General features: G+C 49.1%; 1 protein-coding gene across 6 annotated transcripts in view; it reads left to right on the top strand.

Moving 5' to 3' along the window:
• GALNT15 (polypeptide N-acetylgalactosaminyltransferase 15) overlaps window positions 1-15,599 on the top strand; it is a 31,300-nt gene that overhangs the window by 3,973 nt on the left and 11,728 nt on the right. For 2 of the 6 annotated variants that reach the window (XR_002827958.1, XM_006083668.3), the window contains exons 2-4: window positions 6,079-6,245; window positions 7,979-8,183; window positions 13,479-13,646. Coding sequence is in view for 2 of the 6 variants with exons in the window: in XM_006083668.3 (XP_006083730.1) it covers window positions 6,079-6,245; window positions 7,979-8,183; window positions 13,479-13,646 (540 nt within the window). In the remaining 4 variants the exon portion in view is untranslated. The other 4 variants (XM_023749475.1, XM_023749479.1, XM_023749477.1 and 1 more) reach the window with 4 other exon arrangements.

The raw sequence follows: 15,599 nt of genomic DNA, 5'->3' as shown, positions 1-15,599 counted from the left end.
AAACATGGGTACATTGTGTGTTGTGTGTGATGTGTATGTATGTATGTGTGCATGTGTGTGTGTGTGTGTGCACCATTTTAGAAGTTGCTTCTTCAAGCCAGGGTAACCAGTTCATTTCAGTTTGCCTGGGACTTTACTGATTTTAACACTGAAAGCCCCTACAGGTCCCAGGCAAACCCGGACAGTTGGTCACCTCACCCCCAGCTTTCCAGGGTTCTCGCAGGACCACCGCCCCTCCCCCGCCCCTCCCACCACCAACCAGCTCTGTCTGGAGGTGTGAGGCGCCCTCTGCTGGCTGCAGCTGGTCCATGTAGCCTGTGCTGCCCAAGACTTGGCTGCACTCAGGCACTGGAGCCTCCCCTTCCCAGCAGCCCTCTAGAATACATAAGGGATTCTCTGTAAAGTAAGATAACAATCCCCACCCCCCCCACACACACACACTCTCCAGGGTGACAGGACTCCCCTCCTTCCACCTCTTTAAATGTTCCAAAATAGATCCATAAAAGAACAGATGTATATTAAGCACCTACTATCTGCAGGCCCTGCACTGCTGCTTTCTCTCCAGAACCAGAACACTAGACATCCCACAGCTCCGCCCCTGCTGTAGTGAGCCACGCACCACCATCAACCCCAGAGCTTCTTGCAAGCCCATCCTGACTCCTAACCCAGACAAGCTCCGCTGACCCCAGTTCCCGCACCACAAGCCCAAACAGGCCCTGGCCTTTGCTCATTTCACCCATCCAGGCCACAGGCCTTTTCTAAGTACCTGTAGGGTCATTGCCGGAGGTCAATGAAGATGGGGTACAAGGAGAGTTACCAATAATGCAGAACCAACACAGAAAAAATCAGTGTAAAAGATCAAAAGGCAGTCTCTGGAAGGAGAGGTGAAACTATAGTGAACATTTATTGAGCACATACTATGTGCTAGGGATTCTACCAAATGGTCTTCGTTTGTTTAATGTTCATGGCTTGTCTATCTTACCTATAAGGTAGGTAATAACATCTCTGTTTTATGGATGTGAAATCTGAGACACAGAAAGGTGGAGGGACTGGGGCCAGGTTATGTGACCAGGTGTGTCTGACACCAAAGTCATGCCCTTCATCTCCATGTTGTACTTTCTGGGCAAGTCACATGGGCCGGAAGCATCTCAAGTTTTTCCATCTATAAGATGGGGAGCACTCACACCGACCGGTCCCACAGGGAGACACAGCAGAGTATGTTTATCACTGAGGAGTTGGGAGTCACCTGGGCATTTCATCACAGGGCACGATGAAACACAGTGGGATGGTTGTGCCGTGTGCGTGCGGAGGAGAGGGTCCTGGGGGCAGGGGCAGGCATGAATATGTAGATGAAATAAAAAGAAGGGCCCAGGATGGAGCAGGCTGAGGACTAAGATAGGCTCCGCCCTTCAATGCTGCTATCAAAGGTGTTGACAGCTCTCAGCACTCTTCCAGGCTTAGCTCTCCTTTGATCTAGCAGTAGGACAATTGATGTCCTGGATCAAAGAGGCTCCCAATGGAGAAAGTGCTTTGTGGTCTCTCCTCCAAGCAGTGGCTGCATCAGAACACCTAGAGGCATGGCCTCCACTCCTACAGTTTCCGACTCAGTAGGTCCAGGGTGGGGTCTAGGAATTTGACTTCTGTGAATTCCTGGTGAGGCTGCTGCTGCTGACCTAAGACACTCTTGATGCTGAGCAGGTTGGACAGAGACGTGCTTCTCAAACTGTACGGTGCATGCAAATCACCCGGGCATCTTGTTCGCACGCAGGGTCTAATTTGACAGGCCAGGGGTGTGGCTCAAGGTGCTACATTTCTATCTCGCTTCCAGTTGGTACCAGCACTGCTGGTGCACAGACCATACTTTTGATTAGTAAGGGGCTACATCACTGGTGCCCGAAACTGCATGCGTGTTAGATTCCCACAGATTGCTTATTTAAAACGTACGTTTTCAGACCCGGCCACTGCAGACTGCATAGTTGCGAGTTGAAGCCCAGAGATCTGAATTTTTAGAAGTGATGCAAGACAGTTTGGGGAACCACTGGTATACGAAGTGAGTGAAAGTGAGTGGAGAGGTAGTAGAGTTCTGGTAAGTTCCATGGAGGAAGTAGTGCTGGGATTGGAAAGTAGAGAAGAGAAGCAGAGAGGAAGAATAGTCCCCCTCCTTACCGGGGGTTTTGTACTTGAACATAAATGTCCTACCTGCTTCCATCAGCTCGTAAACTTGTGTTTGTGGTTGGGCCCATGTTACCCTGGTTTATATACTCACATTGTGACTAAATCAAAGTCACATGGAACAGTGGGCCTGGGGTTGAATCCTGGCGTCACCTCTTCCTGTGTGACTTTGTATAATCACTCAACCTCTCTGAGCCTCAACTGTAAAAGGGAGGTAACACCCTCGCATGAGGTTATAGCTCAAATCAGACAAAATGTTGATGAGTTTTCAGCCAGGATTCAAGTCCAAACAGAAGTTGCCCTTATCGTATTCTTGGGCATAGTACCCAGGAGTGCGCTGGAAAGATGGAGAAAGGTTGAAGCAGGCAGCTGTGGGCTTCACATCATTGTCCTTTCTCTGACCAGACAATTATGTTCTGCCCCTGGGGCTGCTAAATAAATCACAAACTCGGGGGGCACACTGGAATTATCTGGAAAGTCGTAGAAACTGCTTACATATTTCCAGGGGCCGGGATCAGAGCAAGGCCAAGGATGGCTGGAGTCCCTTCAGAAAGGGGCTGTGAGACTTCAGAGGAGGGGACTCCGTGCCCCTTACATGACTTGTCTCCACTGTGCGGAATGCCAGGCTGGCCGCATCAGCCTCAACTGCAGGCTCCAGCCCTCCCCACACTTCTCGCTCATCCGGAAGCTCCTTTGTCCATCCCTCTAAGGCAGGGGCAGGAATGTCAGGCCCATGGGCCGTATAAATCATTTGGTTTTAGGGGTGAGTTAATTAAATGTTTGACCAAATACCAGGCTAATTTTTAAGTTGATAATTTTGTATGGCCCGAGAATGATGTTATCAATATCCAAATGGCCCTTGGCAGAAAAAGAAATCCCTACCTTTGCTCTAAGGGATCATCTCTAGGCTGGGTCCCAGCCCTTGTCCCCCAGGGCCTGGCTCAGAAGTTGGTGTTCCCAAGATGAGCCACATCAACTACAGCCCAAGATGGGCTGAACATTTCCTCAGAATGTAGGAAATTGGCTGTAAGGTATTACTCTCCTGTTGGTATCTGCAACCAGCCTATACACTCCTTGAGAGCAAGAACAGTGTCTTCTTTCATTCACTGAACAAATATGTATTTAGCAGTTATTAAAGGTGAGAAGGTGAGCAAGACCCAGCCCAGCCCCAAGGAGCATGGGGGACACGGGGGGATACAGACAAGCAGCCAGGCCGTTACATGGTGGGCTCAGAACTTAGATACAGAAGTCCCCTGAATGAGGCGCTCTGCTGATCTGGTAGGAGCTGGGGGTCAGTAACCCCAAAATAGCTTCAGAAAACCATGCAGAAACCTTTCTACTGTGGCCTGGCAATGGGAAGGCGGGGGGGGGGGGTGTTGATGCCACAGCCAGGCCATCTGGGGCAACGCTGTGACTCACTCTCTTCCAATCACCATCCAAACGCGTTTTCTGAGCTCACAGGGGATCCTGGAGCCGCGGGAAGAGAGGGCAAGCATCTGTGCGTAAACACAGCCCGGGATCTGGGAGAGTGAGGATACAAAGCTAACATTTCCTGAGCAGCTCTCTTGGGCCAGGATGATCCACTTTAATCCGGGCAGCACCCCCGGGCTGCAGAAGGGTACCAGCATCCTTGTGCTGGCTAATTAGGGGGTGTAGACAGCAGAGCCAGGATTCAAAGCCAGGCTGATTCGATTCCAAAGCCCTAGATCTTTCCTCTCCCCTGCTGCCACTCAGAAGATGGACAAGTGAGGTCAGACTGGGCCTTTTGGACACGTGGGTGTGTGTGTACAAACTGAGGTAGTAAAATATGCACCAGCTATCTGGTTGAAGGACAAAGAAAGTAGCTAGCCCCATTGTTTAACAATGAAAGTATATATTTATCCATGGCTCCTCTCCATGGTCACGTGGGCACTGCCTCATTGGTTCTCTCAGCAGAGCTGCAGCCCAGGTAGAGCAGGGGGACCATGCACCCCCCACCTGGCAGAGAGAATCTGAGGCCTGGAGACCCTCAGGCAGGGCCAGTCTGGTTGTCATTCTGCCTACAGGTCCACCATCACAGGTGCCTTTAGATGTTGGAAGCTTGGAGTCCTTGAGACAACCCCTTTCAAAAGCAAATACCCCTCTGAGGAGAGATGTGGTTTTAACAGCTAAAACCTAGAAAGAAGACCCTTGGAAAGGTATTTTAGGGAAGTGCCCTTTGTGAACAATTGCAAGCCACACCCAGCTCCATGTATCAGGTTATTATACTGTGGACTCACTCAAAATCTCAACAGACACAATGCCAAGCAAGTACAGAGCTTCCTATTCACCTGGATGAAGGAGGGAACCAGCCTCCTGGCAGAGGTAACACCATGCACCCCTTCTATCCAACCATGAGCCAGCAAAGCAGAAAGTGCATGACAGCTCTGAAGGGAAATATCCAGCTTTGCCATTTATCGATAATGTGGCCTTTAATGAGTATTGCCTTCTAACGAGCCTCAGTTTTCCCATCTGTAAAATGGGGTAAAATAGCCCAAGCCACAGACTTATTACAGGGTGAACATGCACTTAAGTAAGTGAAGGGCCTAGCACAGTGTCTGGCACATTGTCGACATTCATAAATGTCTAATCCTTGTCCCTTCTTCAATAATAATAGTAATAATAAACATTTATTATGTGCCCAGTGCTATGCTAGGTTTTAGGAATACAAAAATAAAGAAATATGTCCCTGCCATTAAATGGATGACAATGACTATTCCTAGGACACTCATGTACGTCATCCTATGTAGGTCTCACAACAGCTCTAAGAGATTGGTAACATATCCTTCTGCTGTAGGCGGCGAGAATGGCACCAGGTGTTAGACCGGTGGGGTCAGACCAAACCTTGGTTCAGCGACCTCAATACTTGGGTTCTGGCTAGGAAAGAACTCAGAGTCCAGACCCAAACTATAAGAAAACATTTACTGGGTAAATTATAGGGGTAGACAAAGTAATTCCTACAAGAAATGGGCTTAGGAAACAAGCTATAGAGGTAAAGGAAGGGCCCTCCGAGCTTGGGACTGAGGAAGCTAAAGGTAATGTGCCTGGGCCCAGGAGGGGGAGGGTAAGGAAAGGGGGAAGGGCAGGGAAGGGAAGGGGAGGGGAGGGAAGGAAAGGGAAGGGAAGGGAAGGGAAGGGAAGGAAAGGGAAAGGAAGGGAAGGGCACACTGGGTCCTCTGTCCTAAGGGTTTTAAGAGTGGAGGTTTTAGGGGACATCCCCAGCAAAGATCTCAATAGACTATTCAGCAGTTTTCCAGGTGTGTCCTTTCAGAGTTGTGGTCTCCACTGATTGATTGGCCAGCACTAGGCCAGGGGTCATTATTCAATGCAGCTGATCCTGATGTCAGCCATGGCTGGTTTTGTTGCTTATCTGGACCTGGAGCTGAAATACAACCGAAACCTTGATGTTATCTCTAGGGAAGAAAAGTCACTCTGGGGGGAGGTCCACCCTACAATTGACTGTCCATCTCTAGGCACCTGGGACTTTCCATCCTGGTGACCTTCTGTTCCTGGCCCATTGTCCTTGCTCTGCTCATGTCTGTCTAACTGCCTACGACAATTCATTCCCATCTTTACAGATTAGGACAGTCATCTGCTGAGAATGGTGGCAACACCGCTCCACTCTTCTGAGAAAGGCGTGGATTAAACACTGGAAAGGAGCTCCTGGGCTCCGAGGACGGGGAGGCTGGGAGGTGGTACACGGCACTGCTGTGGGGCGACCTGGGCTCTCTGTGTGGGGATTTTAAGAAAACTCAGGGAGAGCTGTAGGGTTGGGAGGCGAAGCATGTGGTTGGAGCAGCCACAGCCAGGGCCTGGGGAGTGAGTTCGAGGACGTTGGACACTTTCTATGGCCTTTCTTCCCACGGTCCCCGGTTGTCGTCCCTGCAGGTGTCTGCAGCAGCACCCTGAGGACAGCCTGCCCACGGCCAGCATCATCCTCTGTTTCCACGACGAGGCCTGGTCCACCCTCCTGAGGACGGTGCACAGCATCCTGGACACGGCGCCCAGGGCCTTCCTGAAGGAGGTCATCCTCGTGGACGACCTCAGCCAGCAAGGTGGCTGTGGGCTTCCTCCAGGCTCCACCAGGCGGGAGGGAATCCTGGGGGGTTCCCATGCAAACACGGGGGTCTGGAACCTGTTTAGGAAAAGTTCCCAGAAGCGGACCTCCAGATGAGAATTCAGGTGCAGGTAATTCATGACTTCTGAGCCCCCGGGGCCACCAGTTCAGAAATGAGGGAACAGGATAGAAACCGTGAAGAAGATGAGCAAGGTGAGAGTCTCGGGAAGGTCGCTCCAGCCTGGGCCCCTGGGATCTCTCCCCCAAGCCCTGACCTTCTTACAGTCCCACTCGCTTCCCAGGTGAGGAAACTGGGGTCCAGAGAAGAGAACTGACCGGAGCTGAGTTATGCCAAGTGCAGCGGAGTCAGGCCCAGAGCCCCAACCTGCAGATTCTGCTCGAATGTTTCCACTGGCAGGAACTCAGGAGTGGGGACCAGCCACGGCATGGCTGAGTACCTAAAGGACGATGGAGACAGAGGAACCCCCTGCCTGACTTCCAGGGCACTGGTTCTCAAGAATCGCTTGGCAAGCTTGTTAAAACTGCTTTCCGGGCTCACCCCAGAGTTCCTGGGCCTGGTATTGGGCTCAATACTGTGTAGTTCTAACAAGCTCCCAGGTGATGCCGATACTGCTGGTCTCTGGACCAGACTTTGAGAGCACCACTGCTCTAGTCTTTGGCTGGGGCCGGAGGACTATATTTCTGGCTCAACTAAATGGCCTACAGAGCCCTTCCTGGCCTTGTGGGGAGATCAGACTGCTCCAAGGGAAGCCAAGCACTTGTGAGGTCTGCAAAGCGCTTTCTAAGGGGAAAGACAGAGGACAGGACAGAGTGGCCAGGTGCCTCTGTTAGTTCTTCCGAAGTTCCTCATGCTGGGAATTCAGCCAGTCTGGCCCTGGCAGGGAGTCAGACTAGCCGGAGGCCTCAGGAGTGCCCGGGTTACTGAATCCCATCAGCTGCATAGTAGGCAGATGAAAGAGCAGGTCCTGGGCTAAGCTGGGTTGGCTGGTGAATGTGTTCAGAGTCTCCAAACCCTCAGCTGGGGCCGAGTTCTCTCAAGAGCACACCTGTGGTCCCTCCCCCGTCAGCTGATGAGCTGGGGAGACTTTTCTTCTCCTTTCGTGTGTAGAGGCAAAGGAGCTGGGCTCTGGGGATGTGAGCTACCTCCATTGTCCTCAGCTCCTTCAGCTTTCCATCTCCACACTCGGAGTGTGGCTGTTGGCCTCATAATCACAATGATGCTGCTCTACCTCTGGGCATCACATCCATATTTTGGGCAGGAAAAGAGTGAAAAGGCAGAGACCAGCAGAGTTTAGAAAGATTCGGTCAAACAATAGTTTTTTCAGAATCCTCTTATTTGTATATTTTTACCAGAATTGGATCAAAAGGCTACTTACTAGCAGCAAGAAGTCTTGGTAGGTAAGAGCTTCTAGCTGCTCTGAACAGAAGCAAGTTTCTGTTAATACAGTGGAGGAGAGAATGAATGTTGGGGAAAAGGACGAGCATTGCTCAGTAGAGGGGCGTCACCGAGGGATTGGTTCTCAGACGTCCACGTTCAGAAATTTTAACAGCTTCATGAATAGAGATCCTCCTCTAGGGAATGAACTTGGAGCTAACAAACTTACCCAAAAAATTAATTACAAAGGAATAAATCAGCACAACATTTACCACTGAGAAATGCACCAGTCCAGTAGTGAAATGTTGTACTGACCACGGCCCTGTCGGTTCCAGGACAGCTCAAGACCGCTCTCAGCGAGTATGTGGCCAGGCTGGAGCGGGTGAGGCTGCTCAGGAGCAGCAAGCGCCTCGGTGCCATCGGGGCCCGGATGCTGGGCGCCACCAGGGCCACTGGGGACGTGCTGGTCTTCATGGACTCCCACTGCGAGTGCCACCCGGGCTGGCTGGAGCCCCTCCTCAGCAGAATAGCTGGTGACAGGTAATCACCCACTGGGGTTTGGGGAGCCAGAGGTGGGAGGAGGGAGAAACGGTCTAGGCATTGGCCTGCGGACTGAAGGGTCCCTGGTTCGATTCCGGTCAAGGGCACATACCTGAGTTGCAACTGGGTCCCCAGCAGGGGGCGTGCAGGAGGCAGCCGATCAATGATGCTCTCTCATCATTAAGAAGCACAGGGAAGTCAATAAAAATAAAAATATCTTAAAAAATATATTGAGATATGTTTTGAAATCAATAAAAATATATTTTTTTAAAAAGTACTGAGTTCAGGGAGGGCAAATGAGTCATAGAGATAGCCACTTGACAGCCGGGCTGTTCCCTCTGCTCCTTTATTTGGACATTTAGGAAGTCAGTAGTTAATATTATTGAGCCTTATGTATACTAGTAACCCTACTGGACTCTTTTCAGATGCCTCAGGCAGATATTTTTGGCTCCATTTCACAGGGCAGTGGGGGTTCAGGGAGGCGAGCAGGTGTGTGAGGCCTGCACACATTCTGGAGCTGTTAGACACACTCCGGTCTACTGCTCTTTTTATTGTATATGAATTTTTAAAAAAGAATTGGAGAAGTGGATCGGGGAGAAACATTTAGTCGTGCCCACCCCTGGTTGTGAGACATGCGTTAAAACAGTGATTAAAACCAGTCCCTCATGATGTCTGCTTCTCACATCGGCACCATTTTCACAGAGCTGGAGATTTCTCACCCTAGGCGGAGGGAAAAGAACTTGGCAATACCTCTGTTTCCTCAGCTATAAATAAAACGGGGCTTCCTGAGAAGGCTTCCATAGTTAAGAGGTGGTGAGTCCATAAAATTCTAATTTCCTGGCTCTTCCTCTTCTCTCTCTCTCTCTCTCTCTATCTCCCCACTCCCCCGTGTGCATCTGGTTCTTGACCCATCCTGGCTTGGCTCCCTGCTCATGTCCATCCAATCTTCTGTGATCTGACGCCTGTGGGTCGCCCCACACCCCGTCGCTGCTTCCTGTGCACTCGGTCTTCTCTGGCCCCAGCGTTAGGCTTGCAGGCCCTCACAGGTGAGGTCTGAAAGAAAAGCCACCCAACGGGATCTGCATTCTCATCTCTTCCCACTGCATGTAGTGATGCTCTGTGTGCTGTGGCCTGGGAGAGCGTCCCCTTTCAGGGTCTGCTTTACTCCCCCAGTGGCCTTGTCCGGCGTTTCCTCACCTCCTGTCAAGCAGAGCAAAATGGGAGAAGCCATCAGGCACAGCTCCTAACAGCTGCTGCTCTTTGAGAGAGCAAAGGGCCCCGCTGCCTCTGAGGCTCCAGGCAAGAGGCGTCTGTCACTAGGCGAGGACCTGTTGCCTCCAAAGCAAGGAGAGGTCTTTAAGAGCTTTCATTAACAAGGTTGGGTGGGAATGGTGAGCAAACAGTGTAACAAGCCACAAATCAACTCTTTCAAAGTCATGGCTTTCTCAAAACCCTGGCCAGAGAATTCAGGGCCTGGCGACTAGCCCTGGTTCCCCTGCCCACAGAACAGGCTGAGAGCCATATGGCAACGTGGTATGAATTAGAAAAAGGAGTCCCTTCCTCATGACCCTTTACTCCCATCCCTCAGAAACGTGTCATAATATACTCCTTTTGCTAGAACAAGACACGTTAAGGCTAGCTGCCAGAAATTCAGAAGTAAACATGCAAATGCACAGTGCCTATGGTATTTGAGGCGTTCCTTAGGCGTGGGCATGCACAGCCTTCATAACTGCACCCAGCCCCAGACAGTTTCTCTAGGAGCAAGGGTTTTAAGGCAGTCATAGGACGTGGTGCTTGGGAGCTGGCTTCTGCATAAAGGAACAAGGATGAAAATCTAGAGTAGCTGTCATTCTAGCTGCCAACTGCGTTGTGCAGACTGCCCTCTGGTACCCACGCCAAGGAATGAGAGTCAGGGCTCGAGAACAATGAAGATTTCCAAGGAGGAAGAGGCACGCCCTAGCGAAGTGCTAAAAAGCGCTCCCATCTTATGGGTGATCCTGGCTCAAAAGTCTGTCCACACAGTTTCCCACGTGAAGATTGGGCTGGTCCCCTATCTTAGAGACACCAGTCCTCAGGTCACTGAGTGTTCAGCCAGGGCTCAGCCTACTCAGTGGGGAGAAGCAAACCAGGGCAGGGTACAGACCACCTCCCACCCCTCTGCCCTTTGAGGGGTTAACTGACAGAAGGCAGCCTGAAAAATCCCAGGTGAGTGTGTGTGAGTGTGTGCATGAGTATGTGAGTGTGTATGAGTGAGTGTGTGAGTGCAGAAGTGTGAGTGAGTGCATGAGTATGAGTGTATGCTGAGGAGCAGGAGCGGGTCCAAGATGCCTCCTGGCCCAGCAGAAGAGCAGCCTTCTGTGGGTCTTATGCTCCAAGCCCCATCTTACTCCACACATTTTCCCACCCCCTCCCCCCAGCATGACAGAGTCCTGAGGGGCTGGCACCAGTCCTGGGATCTCACTGAGCCACAAGAGCTCTGTGTAGAGAGAATTCAGAGCCTCTGCTTCTCAGTATGAGAAGCTTTTTACAAACACCAAGCATTTGAGTGAACTTCCCAAATGGCTTCACATATCGTAGGCTTGGAAGAACATCAAGGCCCAGGAAAAATGGAAAGGGATGAAATAATAGGGTTGGTTGCTAAGGTTGGTTGCAGTTAGCTCTTGAATATCTGGATGGTAGTTCATTAGTTGACCTGATAGGGACTGTTGGTGTCCCCCACCCCCATTCATATGCTGAAAACTGAACCCGAACACTGGGGCCCAGGGAAAACCGAGTGCACAGGAGGCTGTGAATGAGGGATGGGGTGACCCAAACACGGTCAGATCACAGAAGACGGACATGGAGAGGAAGCCAGGCCAGGATCGGTATTTCAATTAACCAGCCCTGGCTGACAGCTCAGCTGCCTCTGTTTGTCTTGAAATTCAAACACTTGACCTCCTGGAGCTTACAAAGGCTTAAGAGAGGACCCACCTTGTACCTTCCTGAGGTTAAAACTCAATTTGCAAACGAGAGAATGATGGAGTAAGCAGACACTTCTAGCTCCTTCCAAGTCAAACAGGGTAGCTTTGCTATTTTGCTTTAAATGAATTCCAAGAACACCAGACACGTTTGTAGGTATGAAACCCAAAGCTAAATATAAGGCTGTTTGGGTTTGTTTGTTTGTTTTTCAATCACCCTTTCTGAGTCATTAGACTGCCGTTACTCCCTAATTCAGCCCTGGTGAAGCAGCCGCTGTGATCCATGGGAATAAAAACCAAAACAAAAAACGTTTTTCACTTCCTTCCCTGACATTTTATTCTTCATCTCTATCCAAAATGTACTCAAAGAGGCTCATGATTAATCACTACGTGTCTGGTTAAAAATAGAAGGAAAAGGAGACTTAACAGGAAAAGATAGCATTGGGAATCAGTAATGCAGTTAGTAGTAGTGAGCTTTACACATGACTCCAAGCTTCCAGCAAAACAGAGCAAAAACAGGCATCTGATAAATTTTGGAGTTCTCATTTTCTGATAAAAAGTAACATACACTTTGTCAAAAGGGCACCGCTCAGAGGTCTGGGACGAATTGATTGTGTGGTTGCTCAAGTGCAATGTCCTTTCTTGTCCCGTTATGATTACTAAGATGGCACAGATCTGATGGGATTCTTCAGAAATCAGCCACACGGTTCCCTGGCTCTTGATTCTGAAATTCCACAAAATACTCTGCCAATGGCCAGATCCTTCCGTCTGCTCAGTTCATCCCCAGTAAGTGGAGACTGGAGAGGTGGGGCTGGGGGCCCTGCTTTCATCCTTGATCTTGCTTCTCAGTTTTCTTAGGTCGGTGCACTGTGCCCCAGAGTAGTGGAGACCAAGCGGGATGAGGTTCCCCTCACCTGCCAGAGGGAACAATGTGCAAAGGGCAGGAAAAGCATATCGGGATCCTGGCTCTAAATCGAAATCTCAGACTCCTCACGACAACATCAGTCACTAAGGCCTCAGATTAAAGCAGATACGTAATTGAATCCCAGGACCACCCTGGCTCTCTCTGTAGCACTAGGGCTTATGCCAGCCTTGGCCGTCTCCAAAATGAAAGATCAGAGATGGAAATTGATGGGAGTGTAAATCGTGTGGCTTCCATCTCTCCTTCCAGGATCCTCACGTTCCTTAGAAGGGCATCTGCCAGCCATGCCTGAGTTGGGGCCTGACCCATCCCATGGCATAGATTTTAGAAGTCAAAAGAGGCCAGAAAAAAAAATGTGATCTTGGTTAGGAGAGCAGCTCCTGGTACATCTGAGTGATCACCTGTTTTTTTTTTAAACAGGTGAAGTTTGTGACTTGTACCAATTTCCCACATCACCCTATCTGAGGTTACATGCCAGGCTGTGCAAATAAGAGGGGGGGGGAGGGATAAAATATAATCACCAACAGCATCAGTAAATGAACAAATAAATCTAAACTCAGGACCTTGGCTTGCTGGTAGGCACCACGTGCTCATATACATACACTAACACCGGGGGCACTTCTGGGGCCTAGCAATCCTGAGCCCTCAAGCCAGTCAAGAATTGTGATTACAGGGAGGAACAAGAACAGACCCTAGAGCAGAGGCCCATAGGCCCTCCAAATCTGTGTGCAATATTTGTATATGTGCACTTGATTATTCTTCTGAGGAGGGGTTCATAGTTTCCCCCTAATTCTTAGAGATCAAAGACCGCCTAAAAGTCAAGAGTCATAGCCCTGGAGCACTACAGCGGAGAAAGACCTCTGTGGGAAGCAGTTCAACCTCTCATTTTACAAACGAGGAAACTGAGACCCAGAGAAGCTCAACAGCTGTCCCAAGGCTACACAGCTCATTAGTGGCGAGCTGAGTCAAGGACCCCATTTTCCTGATTCTCAGTGCTGTCCACAGAGGTTTTCAAAGAAAGAAAGGGGCAGGCATGCTCTTTAATGAAATGGGCCCCCAATTTTCTATGGAAAAACATATTTTCTAGAACACTGCTGACCAGTAACATGAATCACATGGAATTTAAATGTTTCTAGGCATCATATTACAAAATTTAAAAAAAAATCATGAAATTAATTTTAACATATCATTTTAATATAAAAACTACTGAGATTTTAAACTTTTTTTTCATACTAAGTTTTCTAAATCCAATGTGTATTTTATACTTTTGCCACATCTCGATTGCATATTTTAGGTGCCCAATAGCCACATGTGGCTGGTGGCTGCCATGTTGGGCAGAGCGTGTATAGATGATGTTTCTATCCCTCTACAAGGGAATGGTTTGTCTTCCTTATTTGATCCTACAATTCTTTCCAGGAGCCGGGTGGTGTCTCCAGTCCTAGATGTGATTGACTGGAAGACTTTCCAGTATTACCCCTCCAAGGACCTGCAGCGGGGTGTGCTGGACTGGAAGCTGGATTTCCACTGGGAGCCTTTGTCGGACAGTGAAAGGAAGGCCCTCCTGTCCCCCATCAGCCCCATCAGGTGAGGCCCCGTCACGGAGCCTGCTTCTCCTTTGCTTCCTCAGGAGGGACTTGGCAGCCAGACTGTCTGGGAGCTAATCCAGGGTCCACCAATTTCTCAGCAAATTACTTAATTTGTGCCTCAGTTTCCTCATTAGTAAATTGGGGATAAAAGACTGATTGAGCAAGTTCAAGATAAAAGCAAGTTACCTATCCTCACCTTCCCAGAGGGAACCTGCATCAATAATCCACCAGTGATAAAAAAAAAAGAAAAAGAAAAAATAATAATCCATCAGTGATGATTATAAACCTTATAGGGTTGTTGTTAAGATTGAATGAGTTAATATACTTCTTAATCCTTTCACCTTGAAAAAGAAAATAAAAAATGCATATAAAAAAGATTAAATGATTTAATATATAAAAAGCATTCAGAGAATGCCAGGCACTCAGCTGTGTCATTATTGTCATGTTGATGGAGTTGGCGAAGGTCTTCCAGACACCTTCAATAAATCCCAGTGTGAGACCCTGGCAGAGCCTCAGCTGGGATCTTAACTGAGCTCTGCCTCACCAGGTAACACTGGAATTTCCCTGGCTTCAGGTCCTTTCTCAGTAAAAAAGAAGAATTCAGACAGGTGAATGCTAAGGCACCATAAGTATCAAAATATATCTGATTTTATGGGTTGCTTCTCAAGTATTTGTTTTTTGGACAACAAAGTAGATGTTCTAGAGATCTTCTGGTACAGAACAAATCTAACCCAAACTGAGTTCTGTAAAACAACCATTTTATTAAGCTCTTGGACTCTGTGGGTCATACATTGTGAAAGGGAGCAGCAGGGTTGGTTGTCTCTGCACCAGGGTCTGGGGCCTCAGCAGGACCATACTTCACTAGACTAGACTGGCTGGAAATGACTCAACAGAGGGGCTGGAGTCCCCTGAAGGCTGTTCACCTGTCTGAAGGTTGATGCTGGCCATCAGCGGGGAATTCAGGGGGGACTTCTTCACCGTTTTCTCCATGAGCTCATTGCACTGGGTTCTGAGAGCAAGTCTCCCGAGGGAGCCAGGTGAAGCAAGCTATATCTCCCTATCCACCTTGTAACAAAATAATTCATTGAGCTGAAATTCATATAGCATAAAATTAATTTTTAAAAAGTGAACAATTCAGTAGCATTTAGTGCATTCACAGTATTGTGCAACCACCACCTCTCGCTGTCTCCCTAGAGTTGATTTGAGCCCCAGGCTTCTGTGGGGAGGGAGTGCCCCATCTCGGCTCAAGCTGTCCTGCATGGGTGTTCACCACAATGCACCTTCCCTGGTCATGGCCTCTGGGGTGGGGTTGGCATGCCTGGCCCCTTGCAGCCTGTACCCTCCCCACAGTGTCTGCTGAAATCCCTCATCCACTCCTGGCCACCATGCCACAGCCCATGCTTTCAGGGAGCTGCACCCACCACTGCCGGTGCCCCATGCTGCTGCTTGGACCCTGTCTCCTGGGGCAGAGGGTGGTGAGGGGTAGCTGGGCTCCCAGGGCAGCCACATGGAAAGCAGGCAAGGTGCCCGCCTCTCTCAGATCCCCAAACAACAAGCGCTGGGCCCTTCTCCTCCAGGAATTAACCCTGATCTTACAAATAGTTAAGTGGTACAGTTGGAAACTGTATCAAGTAATATACAATCCTGGTTTTCAGTATTCTGGTATAACTTAGTATTTTTAATAACCTAAGTTTTGTTAATGTAATGCTATTTTCTTGGTTATGAAAAAAATCTGAACTTTGAGTCATTTATATCTTGAGACATATCCAGAGTTTAGCTGCATGAGTATTTGTCCCATTTAAAAAAAAAATTGTTCCTGAATGAAGGGACACACTTATTCAAAAGCCTCTGGCTACACCTCTTCCTGTTTCTACTTTTCTGGGAGATTTTATTGTTCTCTTAATTCCCTTACTCTGGGCTTCTAATTTCCGGTGTTTAAGCTAGCATTTAA

This window comes from Myotis lucifugus, unplaced genomic scaffold (assembly GCF_000147115.1).
Source record: "Myotis lucifugus unplaced genomic scaffold, Myoluc2.0 scaffold_8, whole genome shotgun sequence".
Classification (NCBI taxonomy): domain Eukaryota; kingdom Metazoa; phylum Chordata; class Mammalia; order Chiroptera; family Vespertilionidae; genus Myotis; species Myotis lucifugus.
Note: the sequence above shows the minus strand (reverse complement) of the source record. Positions and strands in the feature narration are given on the sequence as shown.